Source organism: Temnothorax nylanderi, unplaced genomic scaffold, assembly GCF_030848795.1.
Source record: "Temnothorax nylanderi isolate EJ_2023f unplaced genomic scaffold, tnyl_v1.0 TNYL_tig0115_pilon, whole genome shotgun sequence".
In the NCBI taxonomy this organism is placed as follows: Eukaryota; Metazoa; Arthropoda; class Insecta; order Hymenoptera; family Formicidae; genus Temnothorax; species Temnothorax nylanderi.
Window position 1 is genome coordinate 338,963 of NW_027249177.1, and position 25,981 is coordinate 364,943.

The window sequence follows — 25,981 nt, forward strand, 5'->3', positions numbered from 1 at the left end:
CGCACGAGGACTGTTGCGCGGCCGCGAGGGACCCTACCGGTATCGGTCGTGCCGGTTCCGAGCTGCCAGCCCGAGCCAGCCCGAGCTTACGGAACTTAGCCGTGCCGTGCGGGGAGCCGAGCGGGGCCCGTGTGTGTCAGGGAGGCCGCGCCACCGCCGTGAGCGTGCCGCGAGAGCACGCCGACGAGAGCGCGCAAGGATACAGCGCGCGCGAGAGAGCGAGAGGAAAAGAGAGAGAGAGAGAGAGAGAGAGAGAGAGAGAGAAAGAGAGAGACCCCGGAGCAAGTAAAGACAGCGACGGAAGGAGAAAAAGAGAGAGATAGAGGGAGAGGGTGGGAGGGACAGAGACGAGGAGAAAAGAGGAAGAGAAGAGAGAGAGCGAGCACCTCCTCCGCCGCCTTCGGGTCTGCCTTGTGTCCGCCCGTCTGTGTGTAGCGATCAGGAGGACGTGCTAACCGGGCCGTCTGTCTGGCCCTTCGACACGCGGTGCGTCGACAGGCTGGCCGACGACGAGCTTTAGCGGCGCGCGGTTTCTGCAGCGCCGATACTGCCGAGCCGCACGTCGTCGCTGTCGAGGCAGACGAGAACTCTGGGCCACCGCGCTCTTGGGGCACCGCGAGTAGCGAACGAAGGAAGGACCGGAGGTGAAGGCACCCTTGGGACCGTCCGCCAGGACCGCCAGGATCCCAGGTTTGGTCGAAAGGTAAAGAAGAGGAGGAGGAGGTGGTGGTGGAGGAGGACCCCAGGCCGGCACGATGCGGCCCAGGGCCGCGGCGACGTCAGGAATCATCGGCGACGCGAGCCGCGGCATCTCGCGGCCGGTCCCGCTCGTCCTGCGAATCACCTGCGTCCTTGCCCTACTGGTGCACGCCGCCACGTGGATACCGATCGCCGAGGCTGTGGTGAGTGCGAAACGTCCTTGGAATGTATCGCGCACCACCGCGAATTCGTGCCCGCGCGAACGTGGAACCCTTTCGGCGAGACGCTCGCGCTTTTGTCCTCGCGGGGTTGATATAGGAGTTACGATCAAGCGATGGTCTGACACGGGGAATGCATGATACGTCGCGCCGATCATCGCGAATGTTAAGAGGGCACGGCAGATCGCTGATGACGATCGAGTCAGGTGGACGGCGCGCGCGGTGAGCTCGATGGTGGGATCGAGACGGAAACGTCAAAGTTCGAAGTCCATGCGAATTGGAGAACCGGAAGTTGAGCACGCACTAAAGATCACGTCGGGACGAATCTCAACGAGGCACATTTTTACGCGTCGATCGAATTACCGTTGTCTTCAGTGCCGTCAGTATTGCGGCCGTAGTCATAATCGAGACGAAGCCGGGGATGTGGGTTGTGATTACGTAATACATTCGCGATAATCATCTCTTGTGGATATCAGCTGTCCGTCGTGATACGCGCGATCACGATACAGCTTCAACGGAAATCGAATAATATTCTTATCGAAAGAAAATTTCTTTAGAAATAACGATTTGATAGCCATATCTCCCTAAAACCAATTGTCTTTTTCGCTATTATTAATCTCCGAAACAAAATCGCTACCCGCCTCCAACTGCTTCCTGCATTTTCGTCGGCCATGTTTGGAACCGCCATTTTGGATTTCGGGATTCTGACATCAAAGTCAACAATCTCGGAAATAAATTTAAATAACAAGCTAAAGAATATTTTATTTTTAATTTCTTGATATTAGTTCCTTTCTTGGCATCTCGATATTTTTCTCGACATCCCATTCATTACTCTTAAAGTATTATTAGATAGTTTGAGTGGCCTTTATCAATTTATGTTCCCTCATTCTACTTCCTACCATCTGGCGCGATGATTCATAAGCGCGAAAAATCAGTTGTCGCTACCAAAAGCACGCGCTCCGAGGATGATAAATTTATGTGGAAGTCACTCTCCTATGGAGCAAACTTATACGCTATTTCATCGACCGTCTATTTGTGGTGAATCGTAAAACACGTGTAACGCGAAAATTACAACCGCACTTCGTCTACTTTTGACCCAGATTAACCCCCTTCCTCTTTCCCGCGTAGACGAGTAATTATACGATTTAACATTCGGACAGCAGAATGTTTAATTTTTCTACAAAGAAGGTAATTTTTTTTCAGTCTCCTAGAACAGTATTAAAAATTGTTTTAAAAAATCTTTTTAAATTTAAACATATTCATTAATATAATATTTTGGAAACTTATTTATTTCAATTAATACACAAAGAATATAGTTTTATATTTATTAAACTGTAAAATTCTCTTTCTAAGGCTCAATTTTAGAAAAAAAACTAGAAATAATTTGGTGATTGAAAAATGTGTGTTAATTAACCGTCTTGTTTTATATTTCGATATTTACGATGCGGATTGTCAATTGATTTCCAAGTTTTCCATTGACTGCAGATTAGTTCGTCCTCTCTCGCTTCTATTTCATTCACGAAATAGGACACTATTGTTCTATGCAGTCATCAACTCTCGGCCGTTCCAATGCTAACGAATGTGGGTGTGTTTTGCTAACGTAGCGGATGGCGACGACATTCCGGAGGAATAGCCTAATATCGCTCCACATCTGGGGCAACCTCTATCGCTCTTAGGTAGGCTCTACGGAGCCTAATTCCAACCTCTCGTGCCAGCCGGACAATGCGTGGGAACACCAGACGAGTGGCTTTAAACGCCAATCGCTGACCTGCCGGTTGTTCCGTGGCATAAATACTCGTCTCGGGATGAAATTAATCTCGTATATACGTGTGCGGCACATTGCACGTCTATTCAACGCCAAAACTATATTATCTCGATCCCGATCATCAATCGCCCTGACTAATTACACATTCATCCGCAATTGCAGTTGTCAATTTGAAATTCGTGTTCTCGAGTCATATTACCGATCTTCAATTAGATTAATGAATGAACACTTTGCTTGTATTATTTTTAATAGATGAGAAAATGATATACGATGATTTAATTATTTAATTACAGATCTTTAGTGTGTACAAGACACTGATTTATTATTATATTCTCTCTTCACGTGCAATTGCTTGATTCATAATTTATGTTGACAATAAAAACACTATTTTCAATATTGAACAAATTAAACTCAGACGGTCATATTTACTTGTACTAAAACAGGCTGCGAGAGATAACATTTCTAATTAATCTATTCTTGATATTCTATCGCAGTATTAACATTATAGGTACGGAAAAAGACAAATTAGAATAATAGAAATGAGAAAAGATTTAGAGATCATTAGTTCTTTCATAATCCTAACAAAGCACCGATGACAGGATTTTTATCTTTGATCGCACGGACTTTGACCGTTACGGACTTGGCATATATTGTTCGTGCTTATTGGAGCGAAAAATATTCCAGATTCGAATTTCTTTTTACAGAATTTTTACAGAATATTATATTACACTCAATTATCTACGGTGACTTGAGACATTGGTCGTAACTGTTGATCGTATAGGATATCCTGAAAAGATTTAACACGATGAAAAAATCATATAGTTTTATATATCAATCTTACATTATACCGCTGTTTGCAATTTTTTAACATATTACGCGTTTTAAAAAAGTTATTTCAAAAAAATACGCTTTTCTTGTTTAATAACATATTTAATGATATAGAAAACGAATCAGTTGATAGGAATACTTTTGAACATTACATTTACAATAAAATAAAATAATAATATAATCTTGCTTAAAACATTATATATATCTACATGAAAGAAACACTTGGGAAGAAATTACTGAAGAATTAGTCCAACATTCTCGCAATCAGAACAAATCAGTTCAATAGAACTCCACGGGAGGTAGATGACGAATGCAACGTGATTCCGCCAAGAGCACAACGTGCAATTAGCTAGTACAAAATTTCGTGGTGTATAAACCGGTTCATGTAGCGATCAGAGAGAAGACCGAGCGATGTGTAACGGATGATTACATCGGGCGTGAAACCGATAGTAATGGAAGAGACCCACGTGGAAAAGCGCCCATCAGCATGACTCTGGGCGCCGTGTAATCCGAGAGCCTGAAACTACAGCTATTCGACACAATCTCGTTGCAAAATAGACGTTACGTTACGGCATTTCAGTTAATCGATGACGATGCGTAATCTACCATGCGTATACCTACCATGCGTGTACGCTCCTCCATTCCTGCTTCACTTTCCGTAATATCGCGAAACGTTAATATCTTTCTGGCTAAATCGTGAGGCGCGTCTTTCGAACGTATTTATCGAGAAAATCATTAGATTCGTGATCAATTTGTTTCACATAATTGACCGAGAATGTATACAACTTCTTGGTCGATTATGGAAAATATTAGGAAAGAGAGATAACATTTTAAATTATTAATAATACGAATGATACGAGACACACTATTAATTATGACAATGTATTTATTTATGTGATAATTTAGATAATATTTCTCACAGAGATTATATTTATTATTCTTGTGCAAATAATATTTTTCCGCTTATATTAATACATTTTTATATTAGATTGTGACCAATGTAATAATATACTCAACGATAATTTATATAATTTACACGCAAACGAGTTATATTTGCCGATGTCGTTGAAGTCACCCGGTAGACAGAACGCCCGGTGAGCGATTTCGACGCCCGGACAGAGGACGTATTTGTTGCGGAAAACGTGAAAGAAGATTTTCGGCACAATGGGGGGAGAAGACGAAACGGTATTGCTCGGTAGTCGGTGGATCGGCGTTTTTATATGTCTCTTTATCTCCTCGGACTGGTCACCCGTCATTGTACCGAAGTCATTCAGAATCGTGAGAATCCGCTGCGTGGTGAACTGAATCGTCCCCTCACACACCCGACATTCCAACTAGTACCGCCACAATGAAATTTTGCACGAACTAAGAAACGTACAATAAATAGTATATCAACAAGAATCTGCTAAATCCACAATTAAAATAAATTAAAATCCTAAAACTTCCAGTCACTCGAATGAGACAATTTCAAGACCTTGGAAGGATCTTTACTGAAATATTGTATATCCTGTATATATATAATATCAATAATTTTAATAACATAATTGAACCATATACAAACAGATAAAATATAGACACAGCTGTTATACATTCCTGTGATGAAGATTATATCTTCTTTATATTAATAGCTTCTTCCACCATTTATCTCATACAAATATCTTTTATAAATAATGCGCTATGCAATTTTGTCTACACCTACGAGGACTTCTTCCCCCCCCCCCCCGCCCCATTACCCGAAATTATCTTCTTCTTCGAATTTCTAAAATTTGAATAAATTCTACAGAAATATCAATGTAGATATTATCTTATTCTCTAACACGCCTGAACAGCTATAATAACCATTTATCTTTAAGCCGAACGCGGTTCGGAGATTCGCTTGCGTAGGTTTTTATTACTAAATTATTCAGTAAAGCTCAATATGTACATTGCTACGCTTTGTTTAAGTTTTTGTCTCGTTCACGAAATTATTAAACTTTATTGTACAATTTACGGAGATATAGAATTACATGTTAATACGTCAAAAAATGCAGAAAAGTTAGAGCAAACATGAAATAAGGAAATATTAAATTTGTGTCAGAAAAACGGATTGCAAAATTATTTATACATGGCAAATTGAACAGAGAACCCTCATAGTTATTTTTATCTATATAACACTAATGGAGTGAAATAAAATACAACTTGCGTAGCCTTGTACAGAAGTGTCTAACGCAATAATATAAAGACATTTATTGCGAGTGGCAATATTACGAAATAATTCACAGAAGCGAAATCGCAATATTTAGGTTGACGATGAATTGTAGGAAGAGTGTCTTCGTGCCGTTGCCGCGATAACGATAAAGCTTTCCTGTTATTCTTCTAAAAGAGAGACAAGCGCTGTGGGATGACGCGTAGTCCGGATCAAGTATTCGTTTTGCAGACGAAACATGATGGAGCGTTAGACGATCTAACATCTGTCTTGTCGCGTGTGCGTCCACTTCTAAGTAGTCTCTTATAAGTCGGGGTCAGGAACCAGAAGAGAACGATTTTATAACGAAATGATTTATGCCCCCCCGTAACATTTAGACACACGCATTCAATATCTATTGTATCGTTTAACCCTATTATCAAAATTTAGGAGAGACCGAGAGACCGAAGTTGTAATACGTCGATACTTATGGATGTGTTTCTTTTGCAATATTTGATATGCGTTAACGGATAGTTAGGGAAAAACTCGAGATGAACAGAACGCGCTTTGTCTGCGCCATAAACTTACACCCACCGCATCGATTCAATATTTCGAAATATAATCATAATGTATCGCTGTGCGTGGTTTCCCAAAATGTACCCGCATTAAAGGATTACGCCGCGGTATATGTAAAACAGTTTCACCTACGCACTCACACACACACCGCGGAAATTAAACAATACGTACAATTCTATTTTAGGACAACCACAGACAGGGAATTACAGCTTCTTTTTCCTGTTCTTTTAACACGAAAATAATTTTACCGCACGAGGATAATCTGAAATAAAATTTATTACAGATATGTGAAAAAAATTTTTTGACAAAATGTTTACGCGTGCAACTAACATCGAAGTTGAAAAATTGCTATCGTAACTTGTCGTATTTATAAATTCAACTCTTAACTCGCTTTATTGGATAACGGTGTATTTTCAACATTCCCGCGGATGACATCACGTTTTCGCGCAATTGAACCCAAACACGTCGTTCGCACGTTGTTATTAACCTTCCGCTTTATGATGGCATCTGATAGCGCAAATGACAAGGCGGCAATTTAAAGGATACACTTGACAGCAGCTATATATTTTCGTGTTTGAAGGCGAGCTTCAAATCTCGATGCATTAGTCGTGGCTTGTTAAGATGATATAATATGGAATGCGTCATCACGACGAAAGGAAAAGCCATTAGCGGGTCAATGACATATTCTCCAATATGTCATCTACATCTCATTATAATATAATATCATTCAGTCGCAAAATAGCCTAAAAACATTTGGATCGCCTATCATTATATTAATAATGATTAATAATTTAATAATTTATAAACAGGTTAATTACTTTCACATCTTTTTCATTTCCATATAAGCGCGAAAATGTAATTAAGATAACATAACGCAAACTGCCCCGAAGCTTTTAAGCTGTTTATTTGAAATGCGTTATTGCAAACTATATTAATGCAATAACATAAACTTCGAACAAGTGACGTCACGCTTTAATTTATTGCGAGCCCGTAATTGACCCTTATTGACTATCCTGCCACTTTACGATGGCGCGACTCGAATGAAGTTTCAGATAAACACAATGATAAGTTATATAAATTAATCCAGTTAATGCATGTATTTTTCATAAAAATCAAGGACAATGGCATTACCATCGAAAATGAGTAAATTAAAAAAAAAGTAATTTTATTAGATACAATATATATTTATAATTTTATTCAGTTCGATATTGAATATTATTTATTCAAAATTCTATATAAATTTGCTAGAACTGCATATTAAAAATTTATATATAAATATTATAATTACTTTATAGTCTATAAAAAAAAACTTCAAATGCGGAAACTTATTCTCTATTAATAATTATATTCATAAACTTATAGCAGTACCGCGCAATCACGTATAATTTATTTAAAGAAATAGACTCATCGATAAGAGCGAAATAGAAAGCAGATAAACGGCTCACAATTATCAATGACACGTTTGTCTTTAAGAGTTGAAAACTGAGATCATCGTAACGCCCACGTCGCTAATGCCGCGCAAATCCAATAATATTTAACGTTACATCAGCTGACTGTTAGACTAATGACCATGACTATTAGAGATAATCATATAACTTTTAGAATTAACAGCGCCAAACTTCTGTTTCTCAATCTTAATTCTTATTTATGCGTGCTCATTTATCCATTTATCTTCCACTCTTCCTTTAAAATGTTATAGTTGACGTGGTCGAGATAATTATACACTGTTGGAAAATTTTTGTAGTTTTGTTAAAAAAGGTCCTTGTTAAAATTTTTGTGTAAAATAATTAACACATACGTGTGTAGATTTAACATATGCCTGCTATGTTAATTGAACTTTACAAATTTAAAATGTAAAATTATTAAAATAATATAAAAAATATGTTAAAGTAACACAATTTGAACGTATTTATTAAATGTGTTAAAATTTACAGAAAAAGAGTGTTGATTTTACTCTATAACAGAAGTGAGAATAAAAATTTATAGAATAAGAAGAGTGTTGATTTTATGTTACAATCTTAACTTTAACATAAAAGTTATGTTAATTGTACACATAATTAACCTCAAATTACGATCAGAATTACACTTCCTTTCTGTTGAAATATTTTAACATAGTATCGGTGTTAAACCATTTAACACATCCATATTATTTAAATTAACACAAAAATTTGAGTGGACCGTTTGGGACATGTGATTTATGTTATATTTAACACAAATTTTCCAACAGTGTAGCTTTTAGCATCTTATTTTTCAGATTTTTATAAAATTTTCCTAATTGCAGAAATTGATTTTTACACGAAATAGTCTTAAAATGAGAAAATATTTGAATTATTAAGAATATTATAAATAATAAATATCTAAGTTATTTTGATTTGAAAGTAGCAAAGACACGATGCATACTGCATACAAATATATATGAAACTTATTCGTCGAAACTATAGTTTGGAACGCAAAGAGTTGAGGATAGCGTGTATTACCCGTTGTTTTACGACTTTGCCGGGAACATAAAATTTGCTTGTAAGACTATTTTTGTCGAAATTCGAATCGCCTCGAAAGTCCCGGGTATTTTTAGAGTTACACGCGAACGGAGCGGAGTCGCTTATGATTGCAACCGAAAATAACGACGTAGGGATTACCTCATGATAAAATACAAATTAGCTTCGACGGGCTGGACGTAGCTATTATCGTCCCGTCAGCTTAGCGACAATGTAGGCGCGATGATTGTCAAATGACATCACGCGCGGTGCTGTCACTTGTTACGGCGCGCGTATGATCAACCGTTATTGAAAGTGATCGCATTTATTCAAATGCGTTCCTATTCATTTTCATTCGCGGCTAATAGAAGCCCTGCAGAGATTAAAAAATGATTCATCCAACACTTCAAAGGTAATCCTTACAGAAAATTAATTACACAACGCGCTGATTTTTTTTATCGTAATTTGGATCTAAAAATTTATTAGATACTACGTATATTCTTTAGAGAGAATTATGAAATATAATGCTTTTACGTTTACGCTTCTTCTAAGCCTTTTTTTATTGCGAGAAAACTTATTCCAACGTTTCTGATGCATTATTTTAACGATCGAATATTTAAATTATACATAAACCGCGCCAATTATAGTACGTAATTGAACACGTAAATTGTATCTGTCTCTTCATCTGTGATTCTCTCACGCATGACACATTCCATGCGGCACGCGTTACTAGATGAAAGCAGGAAAGGCGGTCAATAGTGGCCACTGACATGTTCGTGTTAAATGGCTTTGGAGTATGATGTCATATGTACGAGTAGACGGCTGTCTATACATATAACAAACCGCAGGCGTGGAATAATGTTCCCAAGGCGACTGCAAACACTAATTTGCATCGCGCGTTGCGCGACATTGGTCTCCATTATGAGTAATAGTAATATAAACAGATGTACACGTAGGCGATGTCGATAAATGTCGAAGTAACATCGCATTCGTTAATATATCGGCTTAGATCTGATGATATTTTCGAAAAATCAGGCATCAGTGACATCAGAGATTGCCAAGTAATTCTTAGGTTCCGGTTCCGTCTGTTTTATAACTCGAATATTTAGGATTTTACAGTGAGAATTAATATCTAGTTATGAATACATCCTTATTAAAATAAGAAAATATTTTTATATTAATATTTGATCTTTATTAGCAACTCTCATATAATATAAATATCTAAAAATTTAATATTTTATTATTTTATATTAAATTGCTCGATATTCAATATTAATCATTTATCAGAAATACAAGCTCAGTAAACACGAATTTTCTTTAAATCGATTCTTGAAAGTGAAAAATATTGCTTGTTGAAAACCTATTACTTTTCGTACAGAATCTCTCGAGAATTTCGATGGGAGCCTGGCTTGGGATTTTCTGTTGTAGCGCGCATCATGGATCTACAGCTGGTAGACGTATTTCATTCGGCGGCGTGGGCGATATCCCGTGAATGATAGGTCTAAGATTACCCACTGGAGGCATGAATGAAAGGCTCCGGTCAATTCGATGAATGATCCTTCAATTAATTATATACGTGTTACGATTTGGAGCGTGCTAGCTGCTTCGCAGCCGCGGTGCCGTCTACCAGCTTGCTTACGAGATTCCGTCGTTACATTTCCCGGCGTTACGTCAGCTTAAATTCTAGCTTATTTATCACCCACCCCGAGGTAGCGAAATAAGAAAACATAAAACGCTTGTAAAAATATAAGCATGCGATTATCCGAGACTAAAACTCCACACGTTATAAATTTTTGCATATATCATCGATCGCATTATCGTGCGATTTTCTTTTCTTTCTTTTTGCAATTGCAAACTTTATTGACTTGTTGCTGTCATAAGAAACTCATGAGCAGCTTAATTCGCGGCGTAATCTTAACTCTCCCGCGTAATCGCGAGGCCCGATAATAATTAACGCGCGTTAACTCTCTCGCTGATATTACTTTCGCTGGCTGCAAACATTTACTTGCGCCGCGAATAAATGCTTCATTGCGCGCGATAAACGCGGCGATAATGTAATTCTTCGAAGCCGTTTCGCGGCGGATGCTGATGCGCGCGGAGCGAGAGCACTTGTAATAACTCCGATGCTCGCGACTCGTTCGCATATCATCTCTCGCTCGTAAAAGTCGCGAAATTATTATATCACTATACTATCGATACCGCGCGACCGATTCTTCCTTGTCTTCCGCGAAATGGGAAATCCCGATAATGCTATAATCGTGTCGAATGTTATCCAGGGGGCAATCACGTAAATCAAACTCTCGAACAAACACGTATTTAGCTCATGAATAAAATGCGTTTGGTGATCCTGCGTCTTTATCGCTTCGAAGCGTTGCTATCAATTGTTACAAATCTTACTAGCAATTCCCATATTTTATTCAATTGAGGTAGAACAAGAAACTTTGAGGCTTAATCGTTTCTCAACTTAATTTCCATAATCTTAGCTTCATGAAATTTTAATTTACTTTGAGGGGAATGCGTAATTACTACCCTTCGTCATCCAAAGTAGCATAAATACCCCCTCGTGAATACCGCTAAATTCGCCGCTGTTGCATTCCGTAAGAAATTTAAGCACAGAATAGCCCCGGTCGTCAGCCGGCGGCGATAAACTCCGCGCGCGCGGTTTATTAAATTCGTGGGTCTCCGATCTTTTTTTCCCCCCTCTCTCTCTTTCCCTCGTGCACGCATACCGAGAATTCGTGGCGAACGCAGAACGAGAACTCGCGGGACCCGACTCGACGAGTGCGCGATGCGGGAATCGAGAGATGAGAAGAGCGCGCCAGCGCGCACGTGCGATTGGAGTTACAGCGGGTTATCGGAACAACCATAAACGGCCTATCCTCCTTCACCCTCGAGCTCCCGGGCTGGCCTCTTATCGACGATTGTCACGCTGAACTGTTTCATTCACGTTTGTAATAAATAACTTTGGAGCGTGATGTCACTCGGTGGTCGCACCGCCCGGATCTCGTTTGGCAAAGCCGTATTAATGGACGATCTGTAATATCTGTACATAATCAAGTCTTTTATTAATTTTTAATACCGAATACTGCAGTATGTGATTAAATATATAGCGACAAATCTCTATCGCACAGATACTATATATATATATGTATATTTATTTATGAGTTAAATTCGTAATATCGAATTATACTCCATTTGAGTGATTTTTAACCGTTTCTGTAGGTCGCCACTGCTCCTGTGCTCAATATATCGTTAATTTAACTAAACCAATGGAGTTGAAATAATATTATTTTGTGATCAAATACATTGTTACCTCAATTTCAAACATACATCCCAGTAAGCAAGAAACATCAAGAAACATTTTAACTACATTACAGCAACGTTTTAACATTAATGCAATGTAGTTGAAATGTTTCTTGACGTTTCTTGCTTACTGGGATGGTAGTTGAAAATAACAAAATGTTATCCAACTCAAACTATTGGTTTAAATTTCGTCCATTAATATTTAACAGTGTTTATCGATACATATTATTAAAGTTATGAAAATATGAATTAGCCAACATAATGATATTAATAATTGCAACAACGTTCCGCACTTTGACAGTTGTCCTCAGTATCAAGTCCATCAAGTTCCATTTTGTAATTTTGACTTTACTTTTTAATTAACTAGGCGTAGAATTAAACGAGAAATTTTATATGCGGTATGAGTAAACTTTAAGCCGAAATTGCTCGCTGATATTCGGTCGGACGTATCTTATCCGTCACAGGCGATCTATGTGGGACATCCAGGGGTGGACGCAATATCTCTTACGAAACGAGTAACCTCGATATACACGCTATCACCGAAGAAGTTGCGAGAGTTCAAAGGGTTAGGCATGATCTGTAACACTTCTCTTTTGAATCTGCCCGCAGCGCCGAGAAATCCGAAGAAGGGGCCGATCCGGTATTTTTCTATCGGGGCCGTGAATACGTCATACGCTTCTTCTTCTTGTTCTTCTTCTTCTCGGAAGAGGAATGGTTTCCCTCGGGAGTAATCGGTTTATACACGAACGGGGAATCTATTTTTGTAGGAATCATGTGCGCTGCTTGGGGAAAGCTTTAACACTTTCGTGAGGGGGGTGGGTGACCTGGAACTCTTTAAAATAGGACCGTTCATGTCTGGAAAGCCGATAGCTTTCGAATACAGACTGCCCCAGATTCCTCGATCTTAAATTCAATTTGGACTTGATTTTATCGTAAAGACGATAGGTATCGACATGTCCATAATTATATGGACTTATAACGTATGATATAGTCCTATATCTTATAATTAATTATAGCAAAAGACTACAACAATATACTATCTTATAGAAGAGTTTTTATTATTGTACAATTCCAATTACAACGTACGATTTAATTTATGCATCAAAGAAAAATTATTTGTATTTCATTAAAATTTTAATTTGTTCTGTGTTATAATTAATACAAATAATAATTGTGTAAAGGAAAATTAGAATAATATTAATTTGTGCGGAAAACTGAACGAATTTTTTCTGTAGAATTACCTATGGCTGAATCTTAACAAGTAAAGGATTAATACGTCAAATTGATTTAGTGAAAAGTATCATACATCATGTAAAACAACTCAATTCACCGAATGGAGAAAACGAGACACGTCTCGCCGAACTGAGTCTTCACAAACGAAGTTTCTTCTCGTGTCAAATTATCTCACGCATTGTATCTGGCCGGTTAACAAATCGCCTCGCGCCTACCGATCCCGAAAACAACATTGCTCATCTTTACGACGGTCCGTTCCTCCACGGAGAGAAAAACGAGAGTCGCGTCACGTTCTCCGGGCTCGCGAGAACGATTAACTTCTCAGCGAGCGGCATTCGAGAATTCCTCTCTCGCGGCCTCTACGCACCCCCGGATATCGATTACGTGCCCCAAAAATAGGGCGGCTGCATATCCGTTTCTATTTCCGCGGGCGGTCGATATATCCATAGCGTACTACTACGCGAGATATTTTTCTCCCTCACGTGTCGCCGATAAATTAAGCCGGAAAGTAGATCGGCCAGCGGCGAAGCCGCATTTCGCTGCGTTCAAAAAAATTTGTAAGATCGGGTCTTAGGAAGAAATCGTGGACGGAATATAGAGCGTAACTTATAACTTAATGACATCCGTATGAAAAAAAAAAAGGATTATATTTATATACCACTACTCTCTTTGTTGACGCTGCAATTTTTCTTGAGCATCTGAACGGTATCGTTACAAAATTAGAAAGTACAATTATAACACATTGAGATAAGTTATAAAAAGATAGAAAATTATAACTGTTATAAAAATATAAAAGGATATTATTAGATTTGTAGAAACTACATCACGCATTTTAATACATATCATTAAAATCTACTTTTTTAATTTCTCATTATTCGCCAAATTGAATCGATAAGAATTAAAGTAAATCTTAAAGCAAATCCTTAATCTTGCAAGTTGAGAAACGCCGACATTAATAAAATCTCTCTTTCTAAGTTATTTCTATGCAAAGAATTGTTCAACAACACGCTTCAATAATCCTAATACTGCTGACATTGATGCAGCATATACATATACGTAAACATGTACTTAGATATATCTGTCGAATATGCACAAAGTGAAAAGAAATCGACATCGACTGATCAATTACATTATACGTCTACTTGTTGGTGCGCGGCTAACAATCCGGTGGCCCTGAATTCGATCGTAGGCTCGATAAATTATTGCACTTTCGAAATCAAGCCGGGGTCGACGGTCAGCTAACGAAGGCGCCGCGTCGCGATTAATAATACGCGGGAGTTTAGGCGAGTACGCTAAACGTGACATTTGATCCGCGATGGAAACGCGAGCGATTAAAATTGGATGGAAACGCGCTAACGGATGATGCTCGCCGCCGCGTGCACAATCCATTTACGCAACGCGTAACGCAGAAAACCTTGCTCTTCACCCGCGGATCGGCGGATGCTGCGACGCGGTCTATTTTAACGTCTGATGTCACAAACAAATGGGATGATAAATATCGATCGCGATACTCCTCGCGCACTTACATCGCTATGATTTAATATTCAATATTGACAAAGAGTTTCCTCGATTCTCGATAATTTAACGATTTCGATAACTTTAGTCATTTTTCTTCGTAATAGAAACGATTAACTTAATCGTTCCAAATACTGTACGCTAAAAATAATGTTTGTCTTCAATTTTATTTGTGGCAACCAATGCAGAAAAATATTAGGTCATTTTGTAAACTTCTCTATATAGAATCTAATAATAAAAAAATAAAGTCTAAAAAAAGTTTATTCTTTTATTGAGTAGTTACAATAATGTTAATGTAATATAATTGACACGATTATTATTATATTTAATATAAAATAAGTATAAATTTCAATATAAATTTTAAATTACAAATTTGCCTATTTTATACAATAAGTTATTTAATAAAATAATATTTTAAATGTTTTAATAATATGAATTGTTTATAAGAGTAAAAAATGTTTAATACAATACCAATATTTTTTATCACAAAAAGAGAATAATACGATTAATTATGATTAATTTTAATTCCTATATTTTCCCTCGGTTCATTATAATCTATTTTCTATTCGCAACTTTAATACAATTAATCTTTTAAATATATTTACAACATTCCACCTACCGAGGCTAAATTACGAGCTTTCATACCACCAATACTTCACGGTAGAGAAGAGTCACAAAAAATTTCATGCCACGCTGCATGCATCCTATAGTGTTCGTTAACCCCGACGATCATAAATCATTGACAGCGTCCCATCTCTCGCGTTGCGCGCTGCAAACTCATCATACATTCCCGATTATACAATTTTTTGCCGTTATTTTCAATATCAAGATCGTATATATTGTAGTTTGATATAAGGGACAACAAGTTTTACGTAAAAACGGATGCCGTAAAAAAAATAACTAAATTTTTTGCTCGAATTTCGTATAAAATGAATATGTGATAAATATGTAAAGAGAGAATATTATCCAGTTTTCTCTGCGAGATAATTCCATGAAATTAATCCCTTTTGCAGATGTTATAAATTTCTTACAAAACGAGCATGATGATCTTTCGATTTCATGAAACAAGTAGCTTCGTAGTTCCTTTAAATTGGCAATACAATTGTTGTTCATTACTGATTCCATTGACTGTTTGATTGTAATTTATTCCGCAAGTTAATCGTGCGAAATTACATATGCAAGGCATATTTTATACTGTCCCACACCGTTCCCTTGCGATATCACCAAGTGCGATACCAAGTTGAGCAACGCTGTACGTCGAGCCGTTTGTGGAAAAAAAAATCCCGTAACATAAATATTACGCAACGCTTATTGCACAACGTAATTAAACGCAACACGAAAGACGCTCGATATATATAAATAAAAAGGAACGAGAGACGCTGCCTCTTGGCGGCGTCCGTTCAAGTCCTTCGACGAATTCCTCTTAGCGAGAACTGAAACCGGTATAATCTCTACCGAGTCCAGATTTCGATGCTATACGGACACATGATATTTATTCTCATCTGAGTAAATCGAAATCCGACGATTCGTGTAAACACGGTAAGATTATCTAGCTAACGTTTCCGACAAAATTGTAATACAAATTTTTTAAATCCTATATTTACTCTTAAACATTGTAAAATAGTTGTCACATATTGCACATATCCAGAGGAAGCGATTGTTTCAAATTTTCTTTGACTATACGATAAATTATCACGGAAATAATCAACATTTTTAAATAAAATAGTAAATTTTAGGGGTACAGATATATATAAGTTCTCCTGAGATTATCGTAAAATATATTATTTTTTTAATACAACAGAATCTCGATATTGTACCGTTCTCGATACAGTGTTCATAATGAAGTCTCTCCCACGTGTTCCCTCAAAATATTCCAAGCAGATTCGTGTGCCTCTTTAAGGATATTACGCGAGATAATGCGCGATATCGATAGTGAGATCAGCGCTCGCGGCTTGGCCACGAATTCTCAATAAAAAATCTCGTAGAGATCCTCGATCGATCCTTCAAGGATGCTGCGGAGAATCTCTGGTTCATCTCGTTTAACCGCGAGGGGGTCAATGCATAGGCGCCCTCAGATTTTTTTTCTCGCGCGATGATGTTGCAAATATTTTTTTCTGAGATGTATGATGTGAAGTATATTAAGATGATAAAAATTCGGAGTAATAATTATATAATTATCCAAAAATTTCTTTATTTTTATATTTTAAGGAAGAAAATTGCAATCAAATGCAATTTTTATTTAAATTTTATAGCTCTGATAATTACAGATCTCTGAGCTTTTACGAGAAAAATACAAATCGAACCACAAAAGTACAAATTACTCTGAAACTCATTTTTTTTTGGCAAGATTTTACAATTGTAGACTGTTCGATCGTGGAATTTTAAGATTGTGGACTGTTCGCGTCCACAATCATTTTTACGATGTCATATCTTCAGTTAGCGTTCGGTATCTTTCAATTATATTTTAGGCATCATTCTCAGTACTCTGGTGAGATAACCAGACACGCGATTCTCGTGATCGTCTAACGGGCCTCGATTAAGCCCCCATTGCAGACGCCCATGCGTTCGCACACGGCGACACGTGGATCCTTTATGGGGGTCAACACTTACGCCGGTCGCACTGGCACTTCGGCGAATGAGACGCATGATTATGGCCGTAAAGCTGACCTAAGCCCGTAGGTACGTCTCGATGATTCTCTGGGAAGGCCCGACGCTAAAGCGAGGAAATCTAATACGTCTGAAATAATCGCTCAGAGTGATATCCCCGACGCGATACCCAGGGCTTATCCTCGTGTTATACTAAACTTGAACATTTTTAGATAGATAAAAATGAGTCCTGTAAACTTTGCACAACAATGTTAAAATTTCGTTTTATTATATTACTGATACATACGCGTCTCATTTCGAGTCAATAACTTAACTCTCGTTCTTTCGAGTGTTAAGTCATACCTTCGTTCGAGACGCCTTCCTGATAGGAATGACGAGTCTAGACTTGAAAGGATTTAATAATTATCCTCGACCACAAAATATTAACGTACCATTTGCTTTTGCTTCGCTATTTGTGATATCATCCTTTTATTTAGATTCTTTTCTTTGCATTTCTATTTTTTTCTCGAATTAACATAAATTACAAACATATTGAAAATTTTTTATTTATATAGTTATGTTTCTTTTTCATCCATTTTTGCGTTTTTCGCCCTCTTCTCCGTCTATGCTCGTTTCGTTTTAAACACGGGAAATGTGAAAGAACCGCAGCTAAAAGTAACACGAAGACCTAATAACTCTCCGGCTCGCGAATTGATTTTCGAGCGGCGTCGTCTCAAGTTCTTAAATATTTCTGCGCGCGACAGCCTTTACTCGAAGCGACGACCCGAGACACGTTGAGAGAGAGAGAGAGAGAGAGAGAGAGAGAGAGAGAGAGAGAGAGAGAGAGAGAGAGAGAGAGAGAGAAAGAGAGAGAACGAGAGGAGGACCCGGGACCAAAAAGGCGGCAGAGATCGATGAGAGGAGAAAAAAAATTGCGCCGGACCGGAGTGGATAGAGAGAACGAGGGGGCAAAGAAAGAGAGAAGGAGGCGAGCGAGAAGGAGAAGCAGTTCGAAAAAACGGTGAGAAAGACGTCGCGATGCGCGTATCTTCCTGCGGACGGTGACGTTATCCGACCAAACCAGGGGACGCTTAATATTACTACACGTTATGCAGATTTCGAGGGAACGTTGCCCCCCCTGCCTTTCGCGCAAGATGCTGCCTCGCCGATTCCTTGCATCGCGAGCCGTCAAGTCCGAAGAGACGATCGTCCGCCTCCTCGTTCGATACGATCGGCGGAGTGACATTTATTAATGGCATTTGTGGCGTTTATGATTAAAAGGCGAGCAAAAACCTTGTAAATTCCTCGCGCAAGAAATCGTTTCAAATAAATTATAAACATATATTATTGGTTCGAACATTATCTTTTAGGAATGACGATAGAGAGACAAAATTAAAGAAAAAAATTTGAGAGATGTGATTAAAAAACCGATACACTTCAATTTTTTATATCTCGATTTATTTAAATCTTTTGCTTTATCGCATGACGAATTCTCTAATTTATAAACTCTGATGGTTTATAATATTATGAAATGAGAGATAATTTATTTTATTTATTCATATAAATGGACATTATTCTGCAAATATGGAATAAAAATTTGCTTGTAAGAACGACAGGAAAAAAAATCAAGTAATACAATTAATAAAAAATTAAAATTTAGGAATTTTCTCGTGTAGACACGTTTTATTTTTTCCATTAGCGCCAACGGTAAATCTCGTATCTCCGGCGGAAATCTGGCTGGTACCTCGAAATAAAGTGCAATTGAAAATTCTGGCGAGAGAGCATGTCCGTGCGTTACCTCGCGCGCACACGATTAATGCAATGCAACTCGGCGAGAAAGTTCGACGTTGTCGATACCACGAAGATATCGCCGCCGCCGCCGCCGCCAAATGAACCGGTCGAATCGAGCCGAGCCGAGGCGAGGCACGGACGAGTTGCTTTAAAGCGACCAGATGAGACGGCTATATCGATTCGTCTCGCCGAAGTATTACGCGGTTAAATGTGACCGTAATTTAATGTCGGGGCCCGTTGCGCCACGATTTCATCTCTCGCGTTTCGTTTTAATTATAACGATCCTCATGCTTATCTCACCACGAGTACACGTCGAGGGACCCTTTCGTACACGACAGTCTGGCGCACGTAATAAATCTATCACGTCCGTTTGGCGATAAAAATTAGTCTCCTTGCGGATGAAATAATTATTTAATGATCCAATCATTACCTAATGATTCGTATTTTATGCAGTTGTTAACTTATATATCTCTGTAATATTGCAATCTTTATCGAATATTGATCCTTGCAGCGCAAGATAAAAAAAATATTAAGATTTCGAGTGCAAATTGTGTATCTCTAAATTTCTTTCACTTTTTCATTTATTTGTTACAGCGTATTTTAGCATTTTTGACCGATATTTTTAGTAAATTAATAACGTGTCATTGGTCGCTACTTAAAAAGATCTCTTTATCTAAAAATAAATGTTAATAGCATGCATTTTTTATTCTCTCTTCCTATCGCTACTTTCTTCTTCATCTCTATCTCTCTTTCTCTCTATCTCTCTATCTCTCTCGTTCTATTCGAATACACCTGTTGATTCTCTGCTGAACTCAAACCGATTAGCGAACAGACCATTTTGCGGCGAAGTTAAGGCTCGAAGCGTGCATTATCATTATCGTGGCGCTACGTACAATTGCGAGGGCGTCGCGTTGGCGATCCACAACTAATCGAGAATGGCATCGGGACGCACGTACTGGGTAGTCCTGAATAAACGGCTTTATCGTCGCAAGTATACTTCCTGGTCGCGGCCGTAAGAATTTACCTGCCGTCATTAATCCACATTGACGTTTTAGAAAGTATTCAATTTATAAAAAGTTAACTTTCTTAAATATAAATATATTAATTTTTAATATACATGTATAAATATTTTATATATGTATACACTCAGAGAAATAAATAATCGGACAATTCGTTCAAAAATTAACAAATGGATAATCCGATACTTTCAATCGGAATTATGAAAAGCCGATCAAGATTAGAATAATGTTCAATCAATGATAGCCGGATATCATTGATAATTGATCAGCTTTTTAATTATTCCGATTGAAAGTGTCGGATTGTCCGTTTGTTAATTTTCGAACGAATTGTCCGATCAGTTAGACCTGGATTTTTCTCTCAGTGTACATATATTCTAGGAATGGAGAAGTAATATAGTTTGAGAGATTTTTAGCTCCTCTCTATAAATAACTTCTAAATACAGATAGTAACAATAACTACAATTTATTGCGTTACTATCTATATTTACGAGTTATTTATAGAGAGGAGCTAAAAGTCTCCCAAAGAGCAATTACTTGGCCATTCCCAGAATAATTCTCGTTAAACTCGCGAGAATAATCGATTGCCAAGCGAGTCAACGTTTCCAACACGGATTGCGGGATTAAACTTCGACGTAATAGGAGAGCGCGTATATCGTAATGGTGTAAATTTGGAATCCCCCGGGTTCACAAACCTCCGGGCGAGCCTAAATATTTGGAACCATCAGCTCGCGTAAACGTCCGCTGTTCGACGAAAACGGCTAGCTACGCGGGACCGCGCTCAACTCTTTCCAGCACGTATACATATACGTGAAACCGCGAGAGCACACGCAAGAGGCTTCTCGTACTTACACTCCAATGTACTTATACTCGCCGCACCGGTCCTTAGCGTGGCGATTACGCCAGGCGGTTTTCTTAAACGAAACCATGTGCCATATGGTTTCGTACTCCTCCGCGGAATGCGTATATTTGTGCGGCGAATATATGTATAATTTTAAACGGATTATATATCAAAAGCCCTAGATTTACTCCGATTTATTAATATACTGAGTTAATTGCGAAACAATCCGTAAATAGTGCGACAAATCAGAAGCGTGTTTCTCCGCGATAACAGATAATGTCCGAAAGAGAGAAAAAAAGCGCTTCTATATACAAGTGTTCTTTTTTCTGATGAAGAAGAAGAATATATCGGAGGAAACCTTGACCACTCTGACACTAGCCTAATCTACGACGTGACACTAATCTGACCTAACTTAAATGTTACTCCACACGACCTCCATTTTACTGTGTCCTGCTGTGTCTAAGTTAAACCACCACCAATTAATCTCGAATTTACTGTAAACAATTTCTTCTAATAATAAGAAAGAATTATAAATTCTAAAATCGTTATATTCTGTATGATCTTAATGTAAATTACAAAATAAACCATGTCTTAAATTGTTAACTTAAAAACTGTTAGTTTTTTTTTATAAAAAAGAAGAATCAATTTTCTCGTCGAAGGAGTCATGAATAAAGATAACAATTAGTTCTTAGTTATGTTATTAGTTATTAGTGTTCAGCCCCTACACACACCCCCTCACTCAAGTGCGTATGCGAGATGCTTAAATGAGATGTAAGCAAGCTATTTCGCAAAATCAGAGCATTCTCGCGAGAGAGGTTTGCGCTTCTTGACGGGAGCCGACTACTGTGGTGCGCGACGCACAAACGAGGCATAATTCCCGGCGGATCGCCCTCTCGCGCGCGTAATCGTGGAATTATGTCACGGCGTATAGCTGCGAGATTCCTCCTCGTCGGGGCTGGTACTGGGTTACGTCATGTCGCTGATGCGTGGAAACAGGGAGAGTGCCGCCTGCGTTACATATTTGGTAGGATATCGTTACGCGCCGAGGCCGCGCGATCGAAACGCATAAAGACGCATCTCGCGGGAGTCGCGGGATACCGTCATTATGGCAGAAGTTGGCAGACCTAAAGAGGAAGAGAAGAGGGATCTTCACAAACCGGTTTTTTCGCGCGTCTAACAATTGAATTATATCTAACCGAAAAGAGCTTTGCTATTTTTTAAATAATATATTTTAATATTTTAATATTAAATATATTATAATATTATGTTCAATATATATATAATAATATAAAATGAATCATATTAATATTTAATATGCTCAATTATCATTTTTTATATGTCATTTTTATATTATTTCACTGGGTGTTTTTCTTTATTGACGGAAAAAAGAAAATAGAGGAAGAAGAAGAAGAAGAAGGCGCGGAATCTTGCCCGCGTTCGCCGAGATTGCCAGGAGGAGCCGTGTTAAGCGATCCCACGCGTTTAAGTTAATTGCATGAATTACGCTGATGGCGCGATATTGATATTACGGGATAATACGCGCACGTGGACGGCTTCGCCAAGCGGCAACGACGCCGACACGACGCCGCGAATTTAGGCAGTTTGACATTTTCGTGCGCCATTCAGTAAAGGCAATTTAGCTTTTAAGACTTGTAAAAATTCGATTACTGCTGCTGCATTTACATTATGATAAACTACTACAACCTTAATTTAAATCGTGTCTTATATTTTAAGGTATATATAGTGCAAGCAGTTACTTAAAAAAAAATTAATAAATATGTTTAACTTTATTGAGGTGTTAATAAACAATTTTTTTGCGTAAAATTATTAGTATTTTTAGATTGTACTTTTAAATAATTACATAAATTAACGAAATAAAAGAAAATATAGTAACATGTTGAAATACATTTAAACGGGTTATATGCGAAAGTACACGATTAAAAATGTAAATGTCACACTGATCTACTTCCCCCAATCTTTATATTTAATGTAGCGAAATGAGTTTAACGAATGTATACTTTCTCCACTTTATGGAAACTTTCAGTTGTCAACGATGGAGAATAAATTACTTATTCATATTCTTATGCAATAAACAATTACATTCCCAGATCGTCTCTTCCACGATATTTACGTAGAACGACATCGTCCTTCGCAGTAACGTAATAGTGACATTGAGATTATGCTGCAACGATTATATCATTACACAAGTAACAATAGCCTTGAGATAAGACAATAGCCTTGAGCTTAGTGCTTAAAAAGTCTCTGACAAAATCATATTTGTCATTGTAAGCATTACATGAATTTCGCCAAATCAAAATTTCGTCGCAAACAATGTTTTTTATTCAAAATTGTATGATGGTAATCCACGAACAAAAGAATTTTTGTATTACTTTCGAAATTTCACGTTTCTTTAACATTTTTATTGAAGTTTTCGTTACTTCCCAATTTGAAGAAAATAGTTCTTAGATTCTAAGCTTGTGTTCTCCATGACTTCTTATTCGTTAGGTATAACGATAATCCCCTCGAGTCTTATAAAAAGAAATACTATGCTGCCTCCGCTGCGCGCATCGTATTTTGAGACAAACGATAAAGCGTCATAAGCTGCGGAACTAAAATGAGGCATGTGTAGCGAGATAAGCGAGAAAATGGGCAAGAGAAAAGAATAACGAGGAACGACGACGGCGTTCCTCGAGAGCGCGCGCGCTTTCGGTCCCGGAGTGCGTCGTTGACACAAGCAAAACTTTCATCTACAAGGCAAATGTGTGGAAGCGCGATTCCGTTTTCGTTCTCTTTCACGTTATTCAAATAGAGCGCGGCCTTCGCGACGCAATGGCGTAGTGGGATTACTTACTGATGCTATTAATTAGTTAAGCGAAGAATTTGTTAATATATATAGATATAAATACTTTGTGAATTTTTGAGAAGTGCAATACGCGCTTAATTTACTCGAATTTTCATGCATTAATTAATTTATTTGATTAGAAATGATATGAACAACTAGTGTGAGATAAAATTACTTTATATATGAAACATCCGATTAAGCGCTTCTTCATCAAACTATTATTCATTTTATTAAAAAGTAACTTTTTTCATTACGAACGAATTAACTAACTATATATATTGTCAACATTACAATTTTGTCCAAAATCATGACTGTTTTGTTCATTAAACAGGCGTGTAGGCACTATACGCTTTACAATGTTTAAAGTCTGAAAACGAGATTTACCGATTCCGAAATGCAAACGAAAACTGCAAAATTAAAATTAGATCACAATCCGTCCCATCTTTGTATAAAAAAAAATATAAAAAATTGTAAAAGTATAACAAGTATCCCTAGTATTTCGTTTCGAATCTCAGTCTATGATTAATTTCGCTTACAGGCTTACGCCACTGGCCGCAATCAATGCGCTCTTCCTCTGTCCTCTTCCCTGTCCCCGATTTTTTTTTTACGATATAACAAAACCGTTTTTAATCAATTTTTATCGCGGCCCTCACAACGAGATCCGTCCTTCAGATATATTATTTTCATTCTAGATAAATTTATCAAGTTACGTAATGTACTATTTTCTGTTAGTGCGCAGCGTATTTCCCAATTATCGCCGCAACGTTCGGCAACGTTAATAAAGTGGCGTTTTCGAGCATGAAATTAGAGATATTAAATTTCGCGACAGCTCTCTTCCAAGGGCGTCCTATTTCCCGACGTGTTATACGTTTTTCAGGATAAATCAAATTTTATAAATCCTGAGTTCGATCACGGGGTCGGCTTACCGCGCTAAACCGCTTATTGGTGAAATCCAGTAGCGTTTTAAGTCCGGTATAAGACCTCGTCGAAATCGATCGCGACCAAAAAGAGACAAATCTACGTACCGAACTCTTCTACAAAGAATTCCCTTAACAGATATTTACGATGTGTTACAGATCTGCAAAGACTCGTACAAATGCAATTGTAAGGGAATAAAAGGACAACCGGGATTTCCTGGGATACCTGGACCCGAAGGAACGGAGGGACTTCCAGGCGACATTGGACCCGATGGACCCCCCGGACCCAAAGGCGAGAAAGGAGCGGGAGGAGAAGTTGGAGGCACCGGGGAGAAGGGCTACCGAGTAAGAAAATTTGATTTTATCATTTCTCTTTCTCTCTTCCACCTGATACATAACTCTTCGGGATTTTATAAAACATAAAGTAGAATTAGTCACGTAATAATAATATAATAACATAATATATACGAGAATATGAATCTTTTAGTTCTAATAACAGAACAAATCCAACATTAACGATGTAAAATTGAGAAAATATAGTTTTAATTTGCGGTATGAAACTTGAAACTATTTGCTGAAAGTGTTGACATAAAACCAGTTTCATTTCGTATCTCCATGTCGGAAGAAGTTCAAGTAAACCGTTACGTAAAACCCTTCCCAAAAATCGTTTGATTTTTTTCGAGGGGACATGTGATCTACTGTATTTGATATTTATACGAGTTTTTAAAAATTCGAAAGAGATATTTGCCGGAAAAGATTATTAACTTCATGCAAGATATTTTTGATAGCATACACATAATGCGAATTTAAATATAAAACGTCAGCAACAGTGTTCGAATTCTAATTAATTTATGAAAATTACTTTCGATATGTACTCTTCTAGTGCGCTAATTACATTTATATATCTTGCACATATGCATGCGCGACTGCCAGTTAAACCAATTACAACGGTAATTAGTTTCTTTACAAGAGCGAATGTTTCACGTTTTAATTAAAGTTCACGACATATGACGCGGGTTTTGTTTACGAATTGCGGTTGATGATTTTAATAAAGTAATTTCGGTTTTAAAGATCATTATTACTGACATTCGTTTCTGCAAGAAAGAATCCGTTTTAACGATTAATTACATACAAATGCATAGAAACATACAACGATAAAAAATGCATGCGCTATTTTGCCGAGTTGTTTAGAAGATCTAAATTTTATTTAGCC

At 37.8% G+C, this 25,981-nt stretch overlaps 1 protein-coding gene across 2 annotated transcripts in view; it reads left to right on the forward strand.

The window, feature by feature from the left end:
• LOC139776243 (uncharacterized) overlaps window positions 1–25,981 on the forward strand; it is a 59,011-nt gene that overhangs the window by 4,116 nt on the left and 28,914 nt on the right. The window contains exons 1-2 of one of the 2 annotated variants that reach the window (XM_071712785.1): window positions 26–902; window positions 24,928–25,113. In XM_071712785.1, coding sequence (XP_071568886.1) covers window positions 756–902; window positions 24,928–25,113 — 333 coding nt within the window. In that variant the 5' untranslated portion in view covers window positions 26–755. Of the gene's footprint in view, window positions 1–25; window positions 903–24,927; window positions 25,114–25,981 lie in introns of those variants that run through there. The other variant, XM_071712786.1, reaches the window with a different exon arrangement.